This window comes from Cervus elaphus, chromosome 4 (assembly GCF_910594005.1).
Source record: "Cervus elaphus chromosome 4, mCerEla1.1, whole genome shotgun sequence".
Classification (NCBI taxonomy): Eukaryota; Metazoa; Chordata; class Mammalia; order Artiodactyla; family Cervidae; genus Cervus; species Cervus elaphus.
The window spans coordinates 62584701-62601967 of record NC_057818.1 but is presented as its reverse complement, the minus strand read 5'-3'; the positions used below and the strand labels follow the sequence as shown (position 1 = coordinate 62601967).

At 44.5% G+C, this 17267-nt stretch overlaps 2 protein-coding genes across 4 annotated transcripts in view; both read left to right on the top strand.

Annotated features, from left to right (window-relative positions):
* Positions 1 to 16111, top strand: part of LOC122690114 (putative protein ZNF720) — a 34875-nt gene extending 18764 nt beyond the window's left edge. Inside the window, exon 6 of one of the 3 annotated variants that reach the window (XM_043897112.1) lies at positions 16008 to 16111. In XM_043897112.1, coding sequence (XP_043753047.1) covers positions 16008 to 16078 — 71 coding nt within the window. In that variant the 3' untranslated portion in view covers positions 16079 to 16111. Of the gene's footprint in view, positions 1 to 4875; positions 5712 to 16007 lie in introns of those variants that run through there. The other 2 variants (XM_043897108.1, XM_043897122.1) reach the window with 2 other exon arrangements.
* LOC122689681 (zinc finger protein 331-like) overlaps positions 1 to 17267 on the top strand; it is a 183180-nt gene that overhangs the window by 107755 nt on the left and 58158 nt on the right. The window lies entirely within an intron of this gene.

Sequence of the window (17267 nt, the reverse complement as noted above, 5' to 3'; positions counted from 1 at the left end):
CTCATCTTCGCTTTCTATGGAGCATGATGAATTCTCAACATGAATCAGCGACTTTGAACTGTTCAAAATATTCTTTTTTTTTTTTTTTTTTAATCAAAATATTCTTTTTGTGAGAGATCAGCATAGGGAGTCACTCCTATCCTCCCACTCGGATGTGGTTTGGTGTTGGGATTTTAGGGACGTTGGGAAATGCAGTGATGACTTAGCACCTGGATGCAATTTAGATATTTAAAACCGAGTTTGAAAATGCCATTATACATAGAAACAATTCTCCTCTGTCCATGGGATTTTCCAGGCAAGAATTCTGCAGTGGGTTACCATTTTCTCATCCCAGGGCTTCTCTCCACCATGAGGCTAAAGCCGCATCTCCTGCATTAGCAGGCAGTTTCTTTACCACTGAGTCAGCTGGGAATCCCAGTGACTCAACTCAGTGGTCCAGAGTTTTTCAGAAAATGTTTAGAAATAAAAAGAAAACTGGGAGATACTGTCCTTTGCATTGCTAAGACTTACTAGTTAAATGCATTATGAGGATACTAAACAGGGGAAGTATAGGTGAAATGAAATTTACATAAAATTAACATTTTAAAATGTTAGATTCAAGTTATAATTTCCTTGTTAATTCCAGAATGCCCAGGCAGTGATAGTGCATCTTTCATGTGATCCATTTACACCATGACATCTGGTGTAATGATGTAATGATGCCCACTGGTTCTGGAGACGTCTCTCTGACATCATGAGGCTGTGAAGTTCATACTTCTTTCGTCTCTCTTTAAAGGAGATTGTAGAAGAAAGGAATAAAGAATGTGTGGAAATGCTCATAGTTAATGGAGAAACTTTCCCATCTTGGTTTCTCTTTACTTCTGAGAATGAAGACTCATTGTGTAGATTATAGATACTGGGTGTTCGGGGTAGGCATATTGATCATCCAAGCCCACGTGTGATGTTTCCAGAACACTCCATGCTCAAATCACAGACACAGTCTTTTTACCACATTTTTGTATTTTTTCAAAATATTTACAACAATCATAATGGCGCTAATCTGTTCTCCACTGTGTTGAAAGATAAAGCTCAACACAAATGATACAGTTTTTCAAGAAAGAAAAGCTTCAGAACCAGGAGTCCTAATTTATCTTATACTGCTGTGTATGTTTCCACCCTAAATGTATCTAAAATGTACAAAGAATATCATCCACAAGTAGATGTATATATATTAACCCTTTAAAAATAATCTTGATTTTATTGACATGAAGAGCTTTAATATTCTTAGTAAGTATAATCTCATTTTAATGTATCCCTGTGTGCAGAAAAATGTTATTTGATTTTTTCTTCTTCTTTTGGTATTCTCCCAAGTTATATAAAGTTCTTTTGAAAAATACGTGGATTTATTTGTTTGGCTCAGTTGTGTCGTAGTTGTCGCAGGCAGGATCTCAGAGCCATGTGGGAGACTTTGTTGGCACTGGGAAACTTTAGCCGTGGGGTGTGGGGTCTATTTCTCTGAGCAGGCATTGAACCCGTCCCCCTGCCCTGGGAGCTGAGAGTCTGAGTCACGGGCGTCAGGGAACGTTTCACAGCAGGATCCTGTGCGCTGCTTCCTGTGTCTCTGAGCCCTCCGTTCCTGATCAGTTCCCGTCAGGACTGTCAGTTCCAAGCCACTCCCAGGACTGAAATCCTAGAGATGGGATGCTTGCGTAGGATTTCCTTCATTAGCTTTTCCATTTGGTGAAAGGGGTTTTTTCCACCCTCTTTTGATATGGATTGCGTTTTGGCCTTGTGGCCCCTATTGCTTCTTGTTTCCTTGGTAACTTGTAAAGTCTGGTCTTTTGATCTTCATCTGAAGAAGCTACCTTGTAATATGGTATATATACTCAGACAGAATTCAATAAAGTACCCTTGTTCCACCAGAGACTTGGGTCCCCGTGTCCCTCTCTCTCTCTCTCTCTCTCTCTCTCTCTCTCTTTCTGGCTGATTCTCTGGAGCGAGGAGGCCTGATGCATAACCCAGGAATTTTAGCCTCTTTCCTTCTTTCACTTTCTTATCGTCTACTCTGGACCAGCAGGTTCCGGTCCATTAAAGGACCCCAACAATGGACCACCACAAAAGTTCCTCTAAAACTTCTATTAACTTTCATTAGTGCTGTCTCTGTGTATTTGTGTTTTATTAGTTCAATTCTAGGTCACACAAACTGAAGCAAAATTCAAGCTCTTCCATTCAATGAATATTTGATAAAATATTTGCAAAAAGGTGGAACCGCAATGGTGTTGATTTTATATTATTTATGTGGTGCATTCAACAGTAAAAGCTGTTAGAAAGACATAATATATACTAAATAATTCAAAGAATTGTAGCTGCCCTGGGTACTATTCTATCAGACCTCTCAAATTTGCAAAATACTGAAAGTTCATTGTTTAAGTATTAATCTTTACTATTCTATTTCTTTGCAGCTCATGTAGCTCAAAATGACTATTTATGGAGCAGATTTCTTTGCATTACTAGTTAAAATAAGCTTGTTTAAAATGTGGAGCACTGGTACCACTCCAAAACTCTTGAATCAGAGTATGCTTTTTAAAAATGTCTCCTGTGTTCTTGATAGACAATTTATCCTGTATCACAGTCTTATGACACTCAAAACTTAATATGCCAGTGCTGATCTGATCATTTTATAATTTCTCTTCCAGATCACAGTAGTTTGTGTAATGCTTTGTGGATCATATCTCATCCTCTTTTCTTGGGGTATAAATGTGGTGGAAAATATTACTGTGTAAAAATGTTATCATTCTGTGATATCAGCCACACCACTAATCCCAACCAGGTCTCTGAACTTGCTGTTTTCATCCTGGGTCACATGAGGAACTCTTCCCATGGCCACACGGCATCTGTCCTTTGTATTTCAGGGACAGCTGACATTCTGGGATGTGGCGATAGATTTTACTCGAGAGGAGTGGGAATGCCTGGACTTTTTCTTCTTCCAATAATTTCAGGTCCTTGCTTTCTAGGGGAAAATGGGTATGTGTCATATTTGAAAGACAGTTTTCATGAGTCATTATGATTCTAAACTACTTCTTCCTTGATGTAATCTGTTGCCTTCATTCTTTTTTATTTGTTTACTTCTTAATTGAAGGATAATTGCTTTACAGAATTTTGTTGTTTTCTGTCACACCTCAACATAAAACAGCCATAGGTATACATATATCCCCTCCCTTTTGAATATCCCTCCCTTCCACCCCCCACCCCACTCCTTGTGCTGTTTCAGTTTCCTGACACACAGCAATTTCCCTTTGGATTTCTATTTTTACATATGGTAATGTGAGTTTACATGTTACTCTCTCCATACAGCTCACCCTCTCCTCCCCTCCCCATTTCCATAAGTCTATTATCTATGTTTCTCCAGTGCTGTTCTGCAAGTACATTCTTCAGTACCATTTTTCTGAATTCCGTATATATGCATTAGTATATGATATTTCTATTTCTCTTTCTGACTTACTTCACTCTGTATAGCAGGCTCTAGGTTCATCCACCTCTTTAGAACTGACTCAAATACGGTCCTCTTTATGGCTGAGTAATATTCCATTGTGTATATGTACCACTACTTCTTTTGCCTTCATTCTTGTTATTCCGTGGCTAAGTTGTGTGGAACTCTTGGATCCCATGGAATGCAGCAAGCCAGGCTTCCCTATCCTTCGTCAATGCCTGGAATTTGCTCAAGTTCATCCCCACTGAGTCAGCAAAGATATTCAACCATCTCACCCTGTGTCACTGCCTTCTCCTTTTGCTTTCAATCTTTCTCAGCATCAGGATCTTGCCAATGAGTTGGTTCAGCAGACAAAGAGACCAAAGTATTGCAGCTTCAGCCTCAGCATCAGTCCTTCCTATGAATATTCTTGATTGATTTCCTTACAGTTGACTTGTTTCAGCTTCTTGAGTCCAAAGGACTTTTAAGAGCCTTCTCAAAAAAAAAAAAAAAAGAAAGAAAGAAAGAAAGAAAAGAAGCCTTCTCCTGCACCACCATTCGAGCTCTCAATTCTTCGGCGCTCAGCCTCCTTTATCGTCCAACTATCACATCCATATGTGACTACTAGAGAAACCATAGCTTTGAGCATATCGACGTTTGTGTCCAAAGTGATATCCTGCTTTTGAATACGCTGTCTAGATTGGTCATAGCTTTTCTTCCGAGGAGTAACTGTCTTTGAATTTCATGGCTGAAATCACCATCCGCAGTGATTTTGGAGCCCTTCTAAAGTCTGTCACTGGTTCCGTTTTCCGCATCTATTTGAATTAAGTGATGGGGCTAAATGCCATGATCTTAGTTTTCTGAATGTTGAGTTTTCTGCCAGCTTCTTTCACTCTCCGTTTCATCCCCATTAAGAGCCTCTTTAGTTCCTTTTCGCTTTCTGCCACTAGTGTGGTATCATGTGCATATCTGAGATCGTTGATATTTCTCCTGGCAATCCTGATTCCAGGTTCTATTTCATCCAGCATGGCATATGCATAATGTACTCTGCATGGATGTTAAATAAGCAGGGTGATAATATACAGCTCTGAGGTCCTCCTTCCCTGTTTGAAACCAGTCCATTTGGCTGTCTTTGGTTCTAACTGTTGCTCCATGACCTGCATATCCTTCATTCTGGTCTAGTGGTGATTCTATAAATTCTCTGGCATAAAATAATGGCAACCTCCCCTTAAAATCAGATTCCCTCTACCTGCTTTATCCTCAGTAGAGCTTGAGTACAATATCAGAATCTGACTTTTATGCATTTGTATTTTAAAGGTGCTTTCAATAGAGTCTTGGGGAAATCCTTTTTTTTTTTTTTTTTTTGCTCTTTCAACTTTCTACCTTGTTTTCTCTTCTTACCTTAACACATACTGGACTGGAAACAGATGAATCACCACCACATCACATACTCCTTTTTCTGATGAACACGTCTTGTGTTCTCTAAGCTGGACCTGGTCGCCTTTCAGGATCAAGTGAAGGATTCCTGGACTGTAAGCAAAGTGGACAAACCAGCAGCACATCCAGGCACATGGCAGTGGGTGGAGCAGATGACTCAGATGAAAAGGACGAGAATCATGGAGGAAGCAATACTTTGTCGTGTGCTTTGCGAAGATCTGCTTCAAAGGAAGTGACTCTGGGTTAGTCTTGGTTTATTTCTGTCACTGTCATAGAAGGTCATCTCTTGACCCATTCTTGATTCTTTTTATCATTTATGTATTTCTCTCCAGTGATTAATTTTCACATTCACAATGAGGACAAGAATTCTGGTCTTGGCCTGGGACAAATGGCATGACCTGATGGCTCCTCCATTGAGCCATTGAGGAAGTTTCATGAAAAACTGTGTGGATTTCTGAGTAACTATATTGAGCCCTTTTAAATCTTCTGATTCTCTCTCTAGTCAGAAGTGTGTGAGTGGAGTCGTGAACAAACTGCCACACTTCTGGGACTACTTGGGAAAGATACTGTTTGTTTTCTACCCTATAATTTCAAATCCTTGGAAACTACACGTATGATCTGATAAATTTCCTCCTCAAATTCTTTCTTCACTGCTTAAGACACCTCCTTTAAATGAGCAATTGCAAACCTGAATTTTACTTCAAAGTTTCTCTTTTTATTAGATGAACTAACATGGTTTTCATTCCAATCCCAAAATCCCAAAGAATGCTCAAACTACCACACAGTTGCACTCATCTCACATGCTAGCAAATTAATGCTCAAAACTCTCCAAGCCAGGCTTCAGCAATACGTGAACCGTGAACTTCCAGATGTTCAAGCTGGTTTTAGAAAAGGCAGAGGAACCAGAGATCAAATTGCCAACATCCACTGGATCATCGAAAAAGCAAGAGAGTTCCAGAAAAACATCTATTTCTGCTTTGTTGACTATGCCAAAGCCTTTGACTGTGTGGAACACAATAAACTGTGGAAAATTCTGAAATAGATGGATATACCAGACCACCTGACCTGCCTCTTAAGAAACCTGTATGCAGGTCAGAAAGCAACAGTTAGAACTGGACATGGAACAACAGACTGGTTCCAAATAGGAAAAGGAGTACATCAAGGCTGTATATTGTCACCCTGCTTGTTTAACTTATATGCAGAGTACATTATGAGAAACACTGGGCTAAAGGAAGCACAACCTGGAATCAAGGTTTCCGGGAGAAATATCAATAACCTCAGATATGCAGATGACACCACCCTTATGGCAGAAAGTGAAGAGGAACTAAAAAGCCTCTTGATGAAAGTGAAAGAGGAGAGTGAAAAAGTTGGCTTAAAGCTTAACATTCAGAAAAGTAAGATCATGGCATCTGGTCCCATCACCTCATGGGAAATAGATGGGGAGACAGTGGAAACAGTGTCAGATGTTATTTTTGGGGGCTCCAAAATCACTGCAGATGGTGACTGCAGCCATGAAATTAAAAGACGCTTACTCCTTGAAAGGAAAGTTATGATGAACCTAGATAGCATATTAAAAAGGAGAGACATTCCTTTGCCAACAAAGGTCCGTCTGGTCAAGGCTATGGTTTTTCCAGTGGTCATGTATAGATGTGAGAGTTGGACTGTGAAGAAATCTGAGCGCCGAAGAATTGATGCTTTTGAACTGTGGCATTGGGGAAGACTCTTGAGAGTCCCTTGGACTGCAAGGAGATCAGTCCTGGGTGTTCATTGAAAGGACTGATGCTGAAGCTGAAACTCCAATACTTTGGCCACCTGATGTGAAAAGCTGACTCATTGGAAAAGACCCTGATGCTTGGAGGGATAGGGGGCAGGAGGAGAAGGGGACGACAGATGATGAGACTGCTGGATGGCATCACCGATTCAATGGGCATGAGTTTGAGTAAACTCCAGGAGTTTGTGATGGACAGGGAGGCCTGGCGTGCTGTGATTCATGGGGTTGCAAAGAGTCGTATATGACTGAGCGACTGAATTGAACTGAACTGAACTGAACATTAAATATGTTAAGTGTATTTACCCTAGTTCCTCAATGATAAAATACTCTCAAGAGTCTTCTTCTGCACCACAATTTGAAAGCATCAGTTCTTCAGTGCCCTGCCTTGTCTATGGTCCAAATCTCAAATGACTGTTGGAAAGACCATAGTTTAGACTAGACGGACTTTTGTTAGCCATTGGTGTTTTTGCTTTTTAATACACTTAAGTTTTTCATAGCTTTCCTTTCAAGAGGCAATTATCTTTTGATTTCATGGATGCAGTCACGGTTCACAGTGATTTTAAAGCCCAGGAAGAGAAAATCTGTCACTCTTTCCACTTTTTCCGTCTCTTTGCTATCAAGTGATAAGACCAGATGTCATCATCATAGTTTTTTTTAATGAGTTTTAAGCCAGCTTTTTCACTCACCTCATTCACCCTCATCAAGAGGCTCTTTAGTTTCTCTTCACTTTCTGCCAGTAGTGTGGAATCATCTGCATATCTGAGGTTGTTGCTCTTCATCCAGGCCATCTTGACTCTAACACTTAAGAAGCCTTTTCTAAAAGCAGATCTCTGAGTCTAGATGAAACAAAGGCACCTATCAGAAGTCACCAGCTATTTCCTACTTGGTAAGTGCTGAGGAGCTGGGGCAGGTGGCGGGGGTGGGGGGGGTGGTGGTTGGTATGAGAGGCTGCCATCCGCCATTGTTTTTCAGACTTTGGTTCTTGAATAGACTGTTTCATAGAGGGTGTGACTTAGTGATCAGTGACCTCCCTCATCCACTCAGAAGTCGGGGTATGATGGGCTTCTGTCTCTATGTTTCTTGTTCAGTCACACACTCTTGTCCAACCTTTTGAGACCCATGGACTGCAACATGCCAGGTTTCCCGTTCCTTCACCGTCTGGACTTTGCTCAAAGTCATGTCCATTGAGATGGCGATGCTATCTAAACCTCTGGTCCTCTCTCGTCCCCTTGGAATTCGGATGTGAACAGTCAAGGAAGAAGGATTGGCCCCACATAGCTAGATGCATATGAAAGAAATGGTTTCAATAATTCCAGATGCTTCCATCTTTCCATACATAGAAGAACACTAAATCTCTTCATGGGAGAGATGTTTTTCCTTTATATTAATTGTCACTTTTAAAATTCGGATTACCTGCCCCTTGCTGCAAACTTGTATATAGTGTGGCTCCTGCCTTGCTTCCTCAGCTGTCTGGGGTCACCTGACACACTGTCTCCCGGGCTCAAGTCCAAACATTCCCACAAAAGAAAACCTAACTCATTGTTCAGGCCACGTGTATTTTTTTTTTTTTTCAGCCTATAGTTATGTCACTTATTACTTAACACAGATCATTATTTCTTTTGTTGCTCATCAGATATGCATTTAAGGCATCATTTTCACAAATATTTCTCCATTCCCATGCACACTTTTGGACGTCCAAGGTGGCAGTAGGACTAAAGAGTCTAAGTGCCAATGCAGGAGGCCTAAGAGACTTGGGCTTGATCCCTAGGTCAGGGACATCCCTGGAGGAGGAAATGGCATTCCACTCCAGTATTCTTGCCTGCAAAATCCTATGGACAGAGGAGCTGGTGGGCTAGAGTCCAAAGGGTCGCAAAGACTCAGACATGACTGAGCGTCTAGGCACACACATATTTAACCCAATGTTCAGTGCTGTGCCTGCTTTATTTCCAAAGAAACCTGTAATGGTCAATAGGAAAAGATAAAAATTTTACATGATCTCCTGCTCCTTCTGCCCCTGTAACTCAGCTTGTTCTTTGCAAAGTCTATATCACGTAGATCTCAAAAAGTGGGGACTCACAATACTAGGAACTGGAGCTTATCTCACTCACCCTCGTCCTGCTCTTTGGAATCGCCCTAGCCCCTGGAAACCTGCAAACCCACTTAATCATGCCTGTCCATGTACGAAAACTCTGTAACCCCTTTTTTCAAGGCTCAGAGCTTGGAGTGTTAACTCCTCTGGGCCCACCGGTGTAATGAACCTGAGTTCTCCAAGTCTCTGAGTGTGGTGCTTGGTTTCTCGAGTACTGGTTTCTGCAACATTTCTGGAGGCCCCAGCGAGATTCCAGCCACACTGGCCCCTTGAGCCGCTGGACTGGTGGCTCAGCCAGGTCAGAGCAGAGGACCCCGAGATGAACAAGGAGGCGTGACACCTGATGGTATTCTGGGTACTCTTTCAGACTGGTGTTCCAACTCTCTGGATGACCGAGCCCTGACCGGACTCATTGAAGGGACAGGCCAATTCACCAGGAATGGCCACAGGATCAGGTAAAGCCCCAGGGCCAGTCCCAAGTCAGGAAGTCTTACTCCAATGTGTAGAAGAGGAGACTGATCAGCTTCTTGGAGCTCCCAGGAAGGGAGCATCAGATAGGGAGACCTGGGGACTCAGGAAAAGGAGGTATTGTGATAACCTCTGAGTGATTGTGTATGCATGATTGCTGATTGAAGGCAGTGAAAGTGAGCTTCACAGCTCACGGCCTTCAGAGACTGACAGCGTCCAAACCCTGGGGTTCCATAACGACCTCATAAGGCTGGAAGACAGCGCCAACCTCTTGGGGATTCGATCCCTCCCTGTGAGGCTGGTCCTGTTAGGGAGTTTGTACCGACCTGCCAATAGTAAGAGGAATCTTAAATCTCCCTCAGGAGAGCAGCCAGGTGGAGGAAAATGAATGTGAACGAGACTCTTGACCAGCGCTCCAGTATTAAGGCTGCCAGATGAGACATAGGACTTTACCCTCTATGTACATGAAAAAATCACACTGCACTGGGGGTCCTCACACAAACAGCTGAGCCATGGGAGTGCCCAGTCACATACCAGTCTAAACCGCTGGATCCAGTGGTCACAGGATGGCCACCATGCCTTCTGGCATTAGCTGGCACTGTGATTCTGGCCAGAGAAGCAGATAAGCTTACACTAGGACAATATGTAAAGGTTCCCCATGCTGTTCCTGCCCTGATGAACAAGGAACATAAGTGGCTGACTAACTCCAGGATGATTCACTATCAAGAACTGCGTTGCAAAATCTCATGGGTCCAACTCGAGACTGTGCGGACACTGAACCCCACTAGTTTTTACCTACAGAAGTAGGAACCCCGATCATAACTGTGAGGAGCTCATAGATGAGGTTTACTCGAGTAGGCTACACCTGATGGACATTCCCTTCTAGAACCCAGAACTGGAACTGTTCACCGACGGAAGCACTTTTATCCAAGGTGGGCAGCGCAAAGCAGGCTCTGCCGTAACAACAACTGACGAGATAGTGAAGGCTGAGGCCTTGCCACAAGGGTGGTCAGCACTGCGGGCTGAGCTATGGGCACTCGCCCAGGCACTAAGGCACGCCAAAGGGAAAGGAGTCAACATCTATACTGAGCCAAGGTATGCCTTTGCTACTTTACATGTCCATGGAGCCACTTATAAGGAAAGGGGACTACTGACAGTGGGGGCGGGGGGATGGGGGAAGGAGATTAAAAACATAAAAGAAATCTTCAGCTGTTAGAAGCAGTTTGGAAGCCCTCCCAAGTGGCAGTCATCCATTGTAAAGGCCATCAGCGAGGAGCTGATCCAGTCAGCAATGGGAATCGGTCGGAGACCAGGCAGCCAAGGAGGTGGCGACCCAACTGAGCCCCACAGTGAGCCCAGAGTCAATCTTTAAGGTCCTCTTGGCACCAGAATTGCCTCCATCCTCAAGGTATGGTGTTGGTGAAGACTCTTGAGAGTCCCTTGGATTGCAAGGAGATTCAACCAGTCCATCCTAAAGGAGATCAGTCCTGGGTGTACACTGGAAGGACTGATGCTGAAGCTGAAACTCCAATACTTTGGCCACCTCATGTGAAGAGTTGACTCATTGGAAAAGACCCTGATGCTGGGAGGGATTGGGGGCAGGAGGAGAAGGGGACGACAGAGGGTGAGATGGTTGGATGGCATCACCGACTCGATGGACATGGGTTTGAGTAGACTCTGGGAGTTCGTGATGGACAGGGAGGCCTGGCGTGCAGGGACTCATGGGGTCGCAAAGAGTCAGACATGACTGACCGACTGAACTGAACTGTCACCAGATTTGCCTCCATCCCCAAGGTATACCAAGGAAGAAGGTCAGTGGATGCTAAATGATGGAAGAATAAAAGGAGGGCTGCTGGAGCTCCCAGATCAAAGACTCTTTGTCTCCAGAAATACAGAAATCCAGCTGATAAAACATCATGAAAAAACGCATTTAGGCAAACCTGCGCTGGAGAGCTTACTGAGCTGCTTCTAGTGTGTTCCTAAGCTCCCAGCCCTGTGTGTGCAGATCAGTGCTACCTGTGTGACTTGTGCTCAGAACAATGCCAGCCAAGGACCAAGACCCAACCCAGCAGTGCTGACTGTTGGGACACTGCCCTTTGAAGATCTAGAAGTGGACTTTACTGAAGTCAACCCTATAGGGGCTATAAATATTTCAACACCTATTTGGGATGGGCTGAAGCCTACCCCACTTGCACTGAATGGACACGAGAAGTGGCCAAGGCCCTATGAAGAGACATGATCCTGAGATATGAGCTGCCTCTCTCCATAGGGTCTGACAACAGGCCAGCATTTGTGTCTCAGATAATCCAAACTTCATCCTGGACACTGGGACTCAAATGGAATCTTCACACCTCTTACAAGCCTCAGAGCTCAGGGAAAGTTGAACGCATGAATTGTAACTTCAGGACTACATTAGCTAAACTCTGACAGGAGACCAGTTATCTTGGGTCGACATCTTACCCCCCAACCTTACTCTGAGCCCAATGCACCCTGAAACCTGAGGCTATTCTCCCTTTGAGATCTTACATGGGAGAAAACCCCCAGTGATAGGAAAACTCAAGGGAAACCCCTAACAACTAGCTGAACTGGAGATGTCCCAACACCTCCATTTCCTGGGAAAAGTCTTCCACCATATCGCCCGAGAAACCTTCGAAAGGACACCCATTCCTTTGGGCAATTGGGTTTTTCCCAATCATCCAGGAGATGAGGTATGGGTTGAAGGTTGGCAAAAAGAACCATGTCCACCAGGAGACAGGCCCTCACACAGTTGTCCTGGCGACCCCTACTGCTCTTAAACTTACAGGCATCATCCCTTGTATCCACCACACCAGAGTCAAGAAGGCAGCGGCTTCCTGTGATGAGGACACCTGGAAAACAATCTGGGACCCCAGAAATCCCCTCAAGGTCTGGTTCCATAAACAACGGCACTCACCCACCAAAGATGCTGCGCCTGCTTGAGCCGCTTCAGAAGCTGACTAGTCATGTGCCATTCACGCACGGCAGAAGGTTGACGATTCTTCAGCCTTGTTCAAGCAGCTGGCTGGTCAACTCACGAAAGCTTGAGGATCTGGCTATCAAGATATCAATGGATTTTTACTGTCAACTTTGGCCTCTATTCCTCATTGGTATTATTGTTGTACTCTTTGCTACAGGAATAGCTTCAGTCGCGCCCCAGGACTGGGATTTCTGACTGGATCAGAAGCTGCAGTTAGCTGTCTGTTAACTCACCGAAGTGGGAAGCTTCATTCTAATTAGATGTTTCTATGATCGGTTCTCCCTCCTATCTAAATCGCTCACAGGATAGCTGACACCCCTCACGATAGGCTCAGTTGCTATAGCCGTGACAACTCAGAGATGCGGAGAAAACCTTTTGCTAGTGCTCAGTTGCCTGTTACGTGCAGCTGCTTTGGAGCCTTTTGGTGTCCCTTGCTGTAACAGATGGAGCCGTTCCTTATCCATCATGCACCTGTCAACATTACAGTCAACCCTTGGAAAAATCCCTTACTCAACCATCAGCTAGAGCAATGTACAGATAGCCTATCCTATAGGCCAGTCACCCTGTGCCTTCATAACCATGCGATGTATATCCAGGGTCCTGGGTGCCAAAAATGTTTCCCAGCTGTGTCCCCCACTGCCGCTACCTTTCCCACACAAGAGGATCCAAACCCCGGGCGGGACCACGACACCATGGCATTGCCATCACGCCCCTGCATCTACATCTATGCCCAAATGCCATGTAGATGTTACAACCCAGAACAGCTGTCTGTCTGCCACATAAATGGAAAAATCTACTGGACAGGGACAATAATGCAGACAAATGAAATCACGGACCAACTTTGCCCTTAAAAATGAGGCGCTGCCTGTTGGCAGTATGACCCAGGTTACAGAGTTAACACCCCCTTAGGCCGTCATCTGTACCAGATTCTCAATGCAACTCATCACCTTCTATACGACACCAACCCCAGCTGGCCAGGGATTGCTGGCTTTGCTCATCCTTAGAAGCTCCACGGTATTTAGCTACACCAGTACCATTAATATTGCAACAGCCATGGGAACTCAGACAGATCCACCCTTACAAGGGCCAGTCTTAAGGGCAATTGAGTTAACTCAAAAGGCTCCAGAATGCTTTACAAATGATGGAGGAACTGAAGCTGTAGGCAATTTAGCCAGGGACGAATGTAATCAAACTGTAAAGGGTGAGTGGCCCACTCATTTTCCCAGAGACAAAATATGGCGCTGCCCCATCAGGGCCTTTTCTTAGTTTGTGGGACAGATGTTTACTTATGTCTACCAGTCAATGGATGGGTTATCTGCACCTTAGCTTTCCTCGATCCCCAGATGAATATTGGCCCTAACAACCAGACTCTCACTGTACCTCTGACAGCACAGACCTGGTCAAAAAGAGCCATCCAGGTTATCCCCTACTGGTTGGTTTGGAAGTTTTGGCTAGGGTAAGTATTGGAATAGGAGGCATTGCTTCATCAATCACCTTCTACCATACACCATCCAAGGACTTCACAGGAAGGAGGAAACAGAACAGGCTCTGTCTTGAAAGCAGGACTCCATCTTGGGCCGGACTGTGGACTTTGAGCTATATGCCTAGTATCTATGGAAACGACATATCAACTGGAAAACTAGGCCCCCGGAAGAGTCCCAGGGCTCTCCTTTGCCTAAAAGAATACCCTAATTATCTGTGTCACCGAATAGAATCATACATTGTATTCTGCTTTTTGGGGTTTGACCACAGGCTTATTGGTCTTAACTACCTAGGCTTAACTACCTAGGCTACCTAGGCTTCAGGCAAATGATTGCCGGTTAACTTTGATTGTATCTTTCTTTTTCCATTGTTCAGATTAGTTTCAGGGAACCTTATCCACTTAAGGTATATAAGGCTTTCACAAAAACTGGTTGGGGTCCTTGACTAAGAGGAGACTGCCTTGGCCCCGCTGGTGTAATGAACTGCACTCTACCATCTGCGTTGTCCTTCTGAGTGAGTGTGTTTCCCAGAACGCATGGCTACAACACACAGGCAACATTGAGAGAGTAGCCACATCTTTAGTGGCCTTACAGGAGCAGCTAGATTTCTTGGCTGAGGTGTTTTTACAGAATGGGAGAGGGCTCCACCTACTGCCAGCTGAGAAGGCGGGTCTCTGTCTCTTTCTCTTGAAGGAAGAATGCTGCTTTTGTGTAAACCAATTAGGAATAGTCAGAGACATGGCCCAACAGCTAAGGGAATGAATCATGAAAAGCAGAGAGGAACTAGCAAATTCCTGGGGTAATTGGAACAGTATCTGGAGCTGGACATTCTGGCTTCTCCCATTAACCGGTACTCTCTTCATGTCCTTTCAGGCCCTTTGGTTTGGCCCTTGTATTCTCAAAGATATTACCCAGTTCATCACCTCTCGAATGGAATCCATAATCTTGCAAATATTAATAGCTCAATATAGTCCCCTAAACGACGGGAGTTCCGAATGTCCTATCAGACATGACATGATGCTTTCTACAATGAGTGATAGAAGCATCAAGTGGGGGCAATGAAGAGGAAAAACTACAGATTTTTTCATAGCCTCCTTCTCCTTCTGCCTGTGTAACTCAACTTGCTCTTTCCAAAGTCTTGATTACATTGGTCTCAAAATGTGAGGACTCACAATACTGGGAACTGGAATTAATCTAACTCATCCTTGTCCTCCTCTTTGCAATTGCCCTAGACCCTGCAAACCTGCAAACTCTCTTAATCATGCCTGCCCCTGTATCAAAACTCTGCAACCCCTTTGTTTGGGTCTCAGAACTTGGAGTGTTAACTCCTCTGGGCCCCCGGAATAATAAACCTGAGTTCTCCAACTCTCCAAGTGTTGGTGCTTGGTTTCTGCAATGACTGAAACACTCCAGCCTCCTGGTCTCTGAAGTTGCAGGTCCCTCGCTTGCAGACAGGTGGTCACAGTTCAAGTCATTTTGTGAAAACCTGTGTCCCTAGGCTGCAGAGGGTAGTAGAAAAACCTAAGTACTCAGGGTATCCTGTGGCTTCCCAAGTGGCACTAGTGGTAAAGAACTACTTGTCAATGCAGGAGACACCAAGAGATACGAGTTCAATTCCTCGGTCAGGAAGATCCCCTGGAGGAGGTCATGGCAACCCATTCCAGTATTCTTCCCTGGAGAGTCCCCAGTGGCAGAGGAGCCAGGCGGGCTACAGTCCAAGGGGAGGCAAAGAGTCGGACTTAGCACGCTAAAGGCAAGGCATCTTTGGGAAGAATTCTGAGAGAAAACTTTGCAGGAACCCAAGGCCCCCAGGTGCTTCCCACCAAGCACGCATTCCCACCACCCCTCCCCCAAGGGCACAGGCAGAGGCAGTGGAGGGCCACACCCATCCTAGAAAGAGCCCCTCCCCAGGCAATCTGCCCGACTTCCTTTGTTTCCAGACGTTCCCGCCCTAATCCTCGCTCCGCAGAGGTCTCAGGAGTGCGGAGTGTGAGGCTGCAGCTCAGGGCTCCTAAATGCGGGCCTTCACCCGCTTTGTTTCAAAAACTCTCATAATGTAAGTCAGCTAGGCCAGTAGTCAGGCCCATTATCTCCCGTGAATTGTGCTGCGACCTGCTCTCTGTAATGCAAAAAGAAAGGAGAACTCTCAGGGGTGGTCTGCAAAGAGAATGCACCAAAGGTAAGCACCCAACACAGAATGTGATTCACATGTCAGATTAGTCTTGATTGCCGCCTACCGATCAGAAACAGAGGAAGCCCAATAAAGGCTCGAAAAGGGCAGGAGAGACTAGAATCTTTTTTGTTCATTTTCCCTGCAGCAGTTGCAGGTGAGAGAGCTGTGTGGATGCCGTTGACGGTGTTTTCCCAAACTGTGGATGTGAGTTTGTGACACAACATCCCCAGAGAAGACTCAGAGCAGCAGGAAGAAGAGGAGGAAATGGCAGCTTCTCAGGTAAACGTCCTGTCCGGGTCTGGGGCTGGGCTGCTTTTCCTCCTGAAATGCCTGGACTGAGAACCTGCAAACCTTTCATTCTCTGATTCTAAGTTTTCTCCCTGGGTGGTTTGTTGTTATCTACCTCTTAGTTTTTCATTTTTTTTTCTTAGTATAGTGAAGAGCAGCTCTTTGGACTAACTTCTCCATTAAATCCCAGAGCCTGTTATCCATTGTCTGTATCCCGGCTTTCTCTAGAGCCTAATGAATTCTCAACATGAATTAGTGACGTTCAGTTGTTCATATATGCCCTTTGGGCAAGATCAACACGGGGAAGCCCTGCTACCAGAGACTGCCATTGGGATGTGGTCTGGTGTTAGGATCATAGTGAAGTAGGGGAAAAGCTGTGATGAGTTTATATCTGGATGCAGCTTCAGCTCATTAGATCAGGAGTTACAGATTGTCCTTATAAATAGACTGAACTCAGTGGTCCATAGATCTTCAGAAAAGATTCAGAAATAAAAACGTTGCAGAGACTGCTCTATATCGATAAGTGAGACTAACTACTTAAATGTGGTATTAGGCTACAGATCAGGGAAGGCACATATGAAGTGAAATTGGCATAAAACACTTTTTAAAAATATTGATTTATTTGGCTGCACCAGGTCTTTGTTGTGGCAGGTAGGATCTTCAGTCATCCTTGTAGTTTTCAGGTTCTTTCATTGTGACATGTTAACTCTTAGCTACAGCATGTGGGATCTGGTTTCCTGATGAGGGAAAGAACCAGAGCTCCATGCATTGGGAGCTCAGGGTCTTAGTCACTGGATCATCACGGAGTCCCCAAACTAACATTTTCTAATGATAGATTCAGATCACAGTTTCCATAATAGTGACAAAATACCCGTGCAGTGATAATGCATTCTTCCAAGTACTTCTTGCCCCATGACTCATGTTCACTGGTTTAGGTGTTTCTGTGAGATTCCCATGCTATGAATTTGTTTTTTTCCATTTGACTTGAACAAGTTTCTTGGAAAGAAAAAGTGAGGGATGTACCTAAACTGTCACAATTAATGGGGTAGTTTCATGTCTTCTTTCTTTCTGCTTTAGGACATGAACACTCAGGTGTGTTCAGCAGAGATGCTGGGTT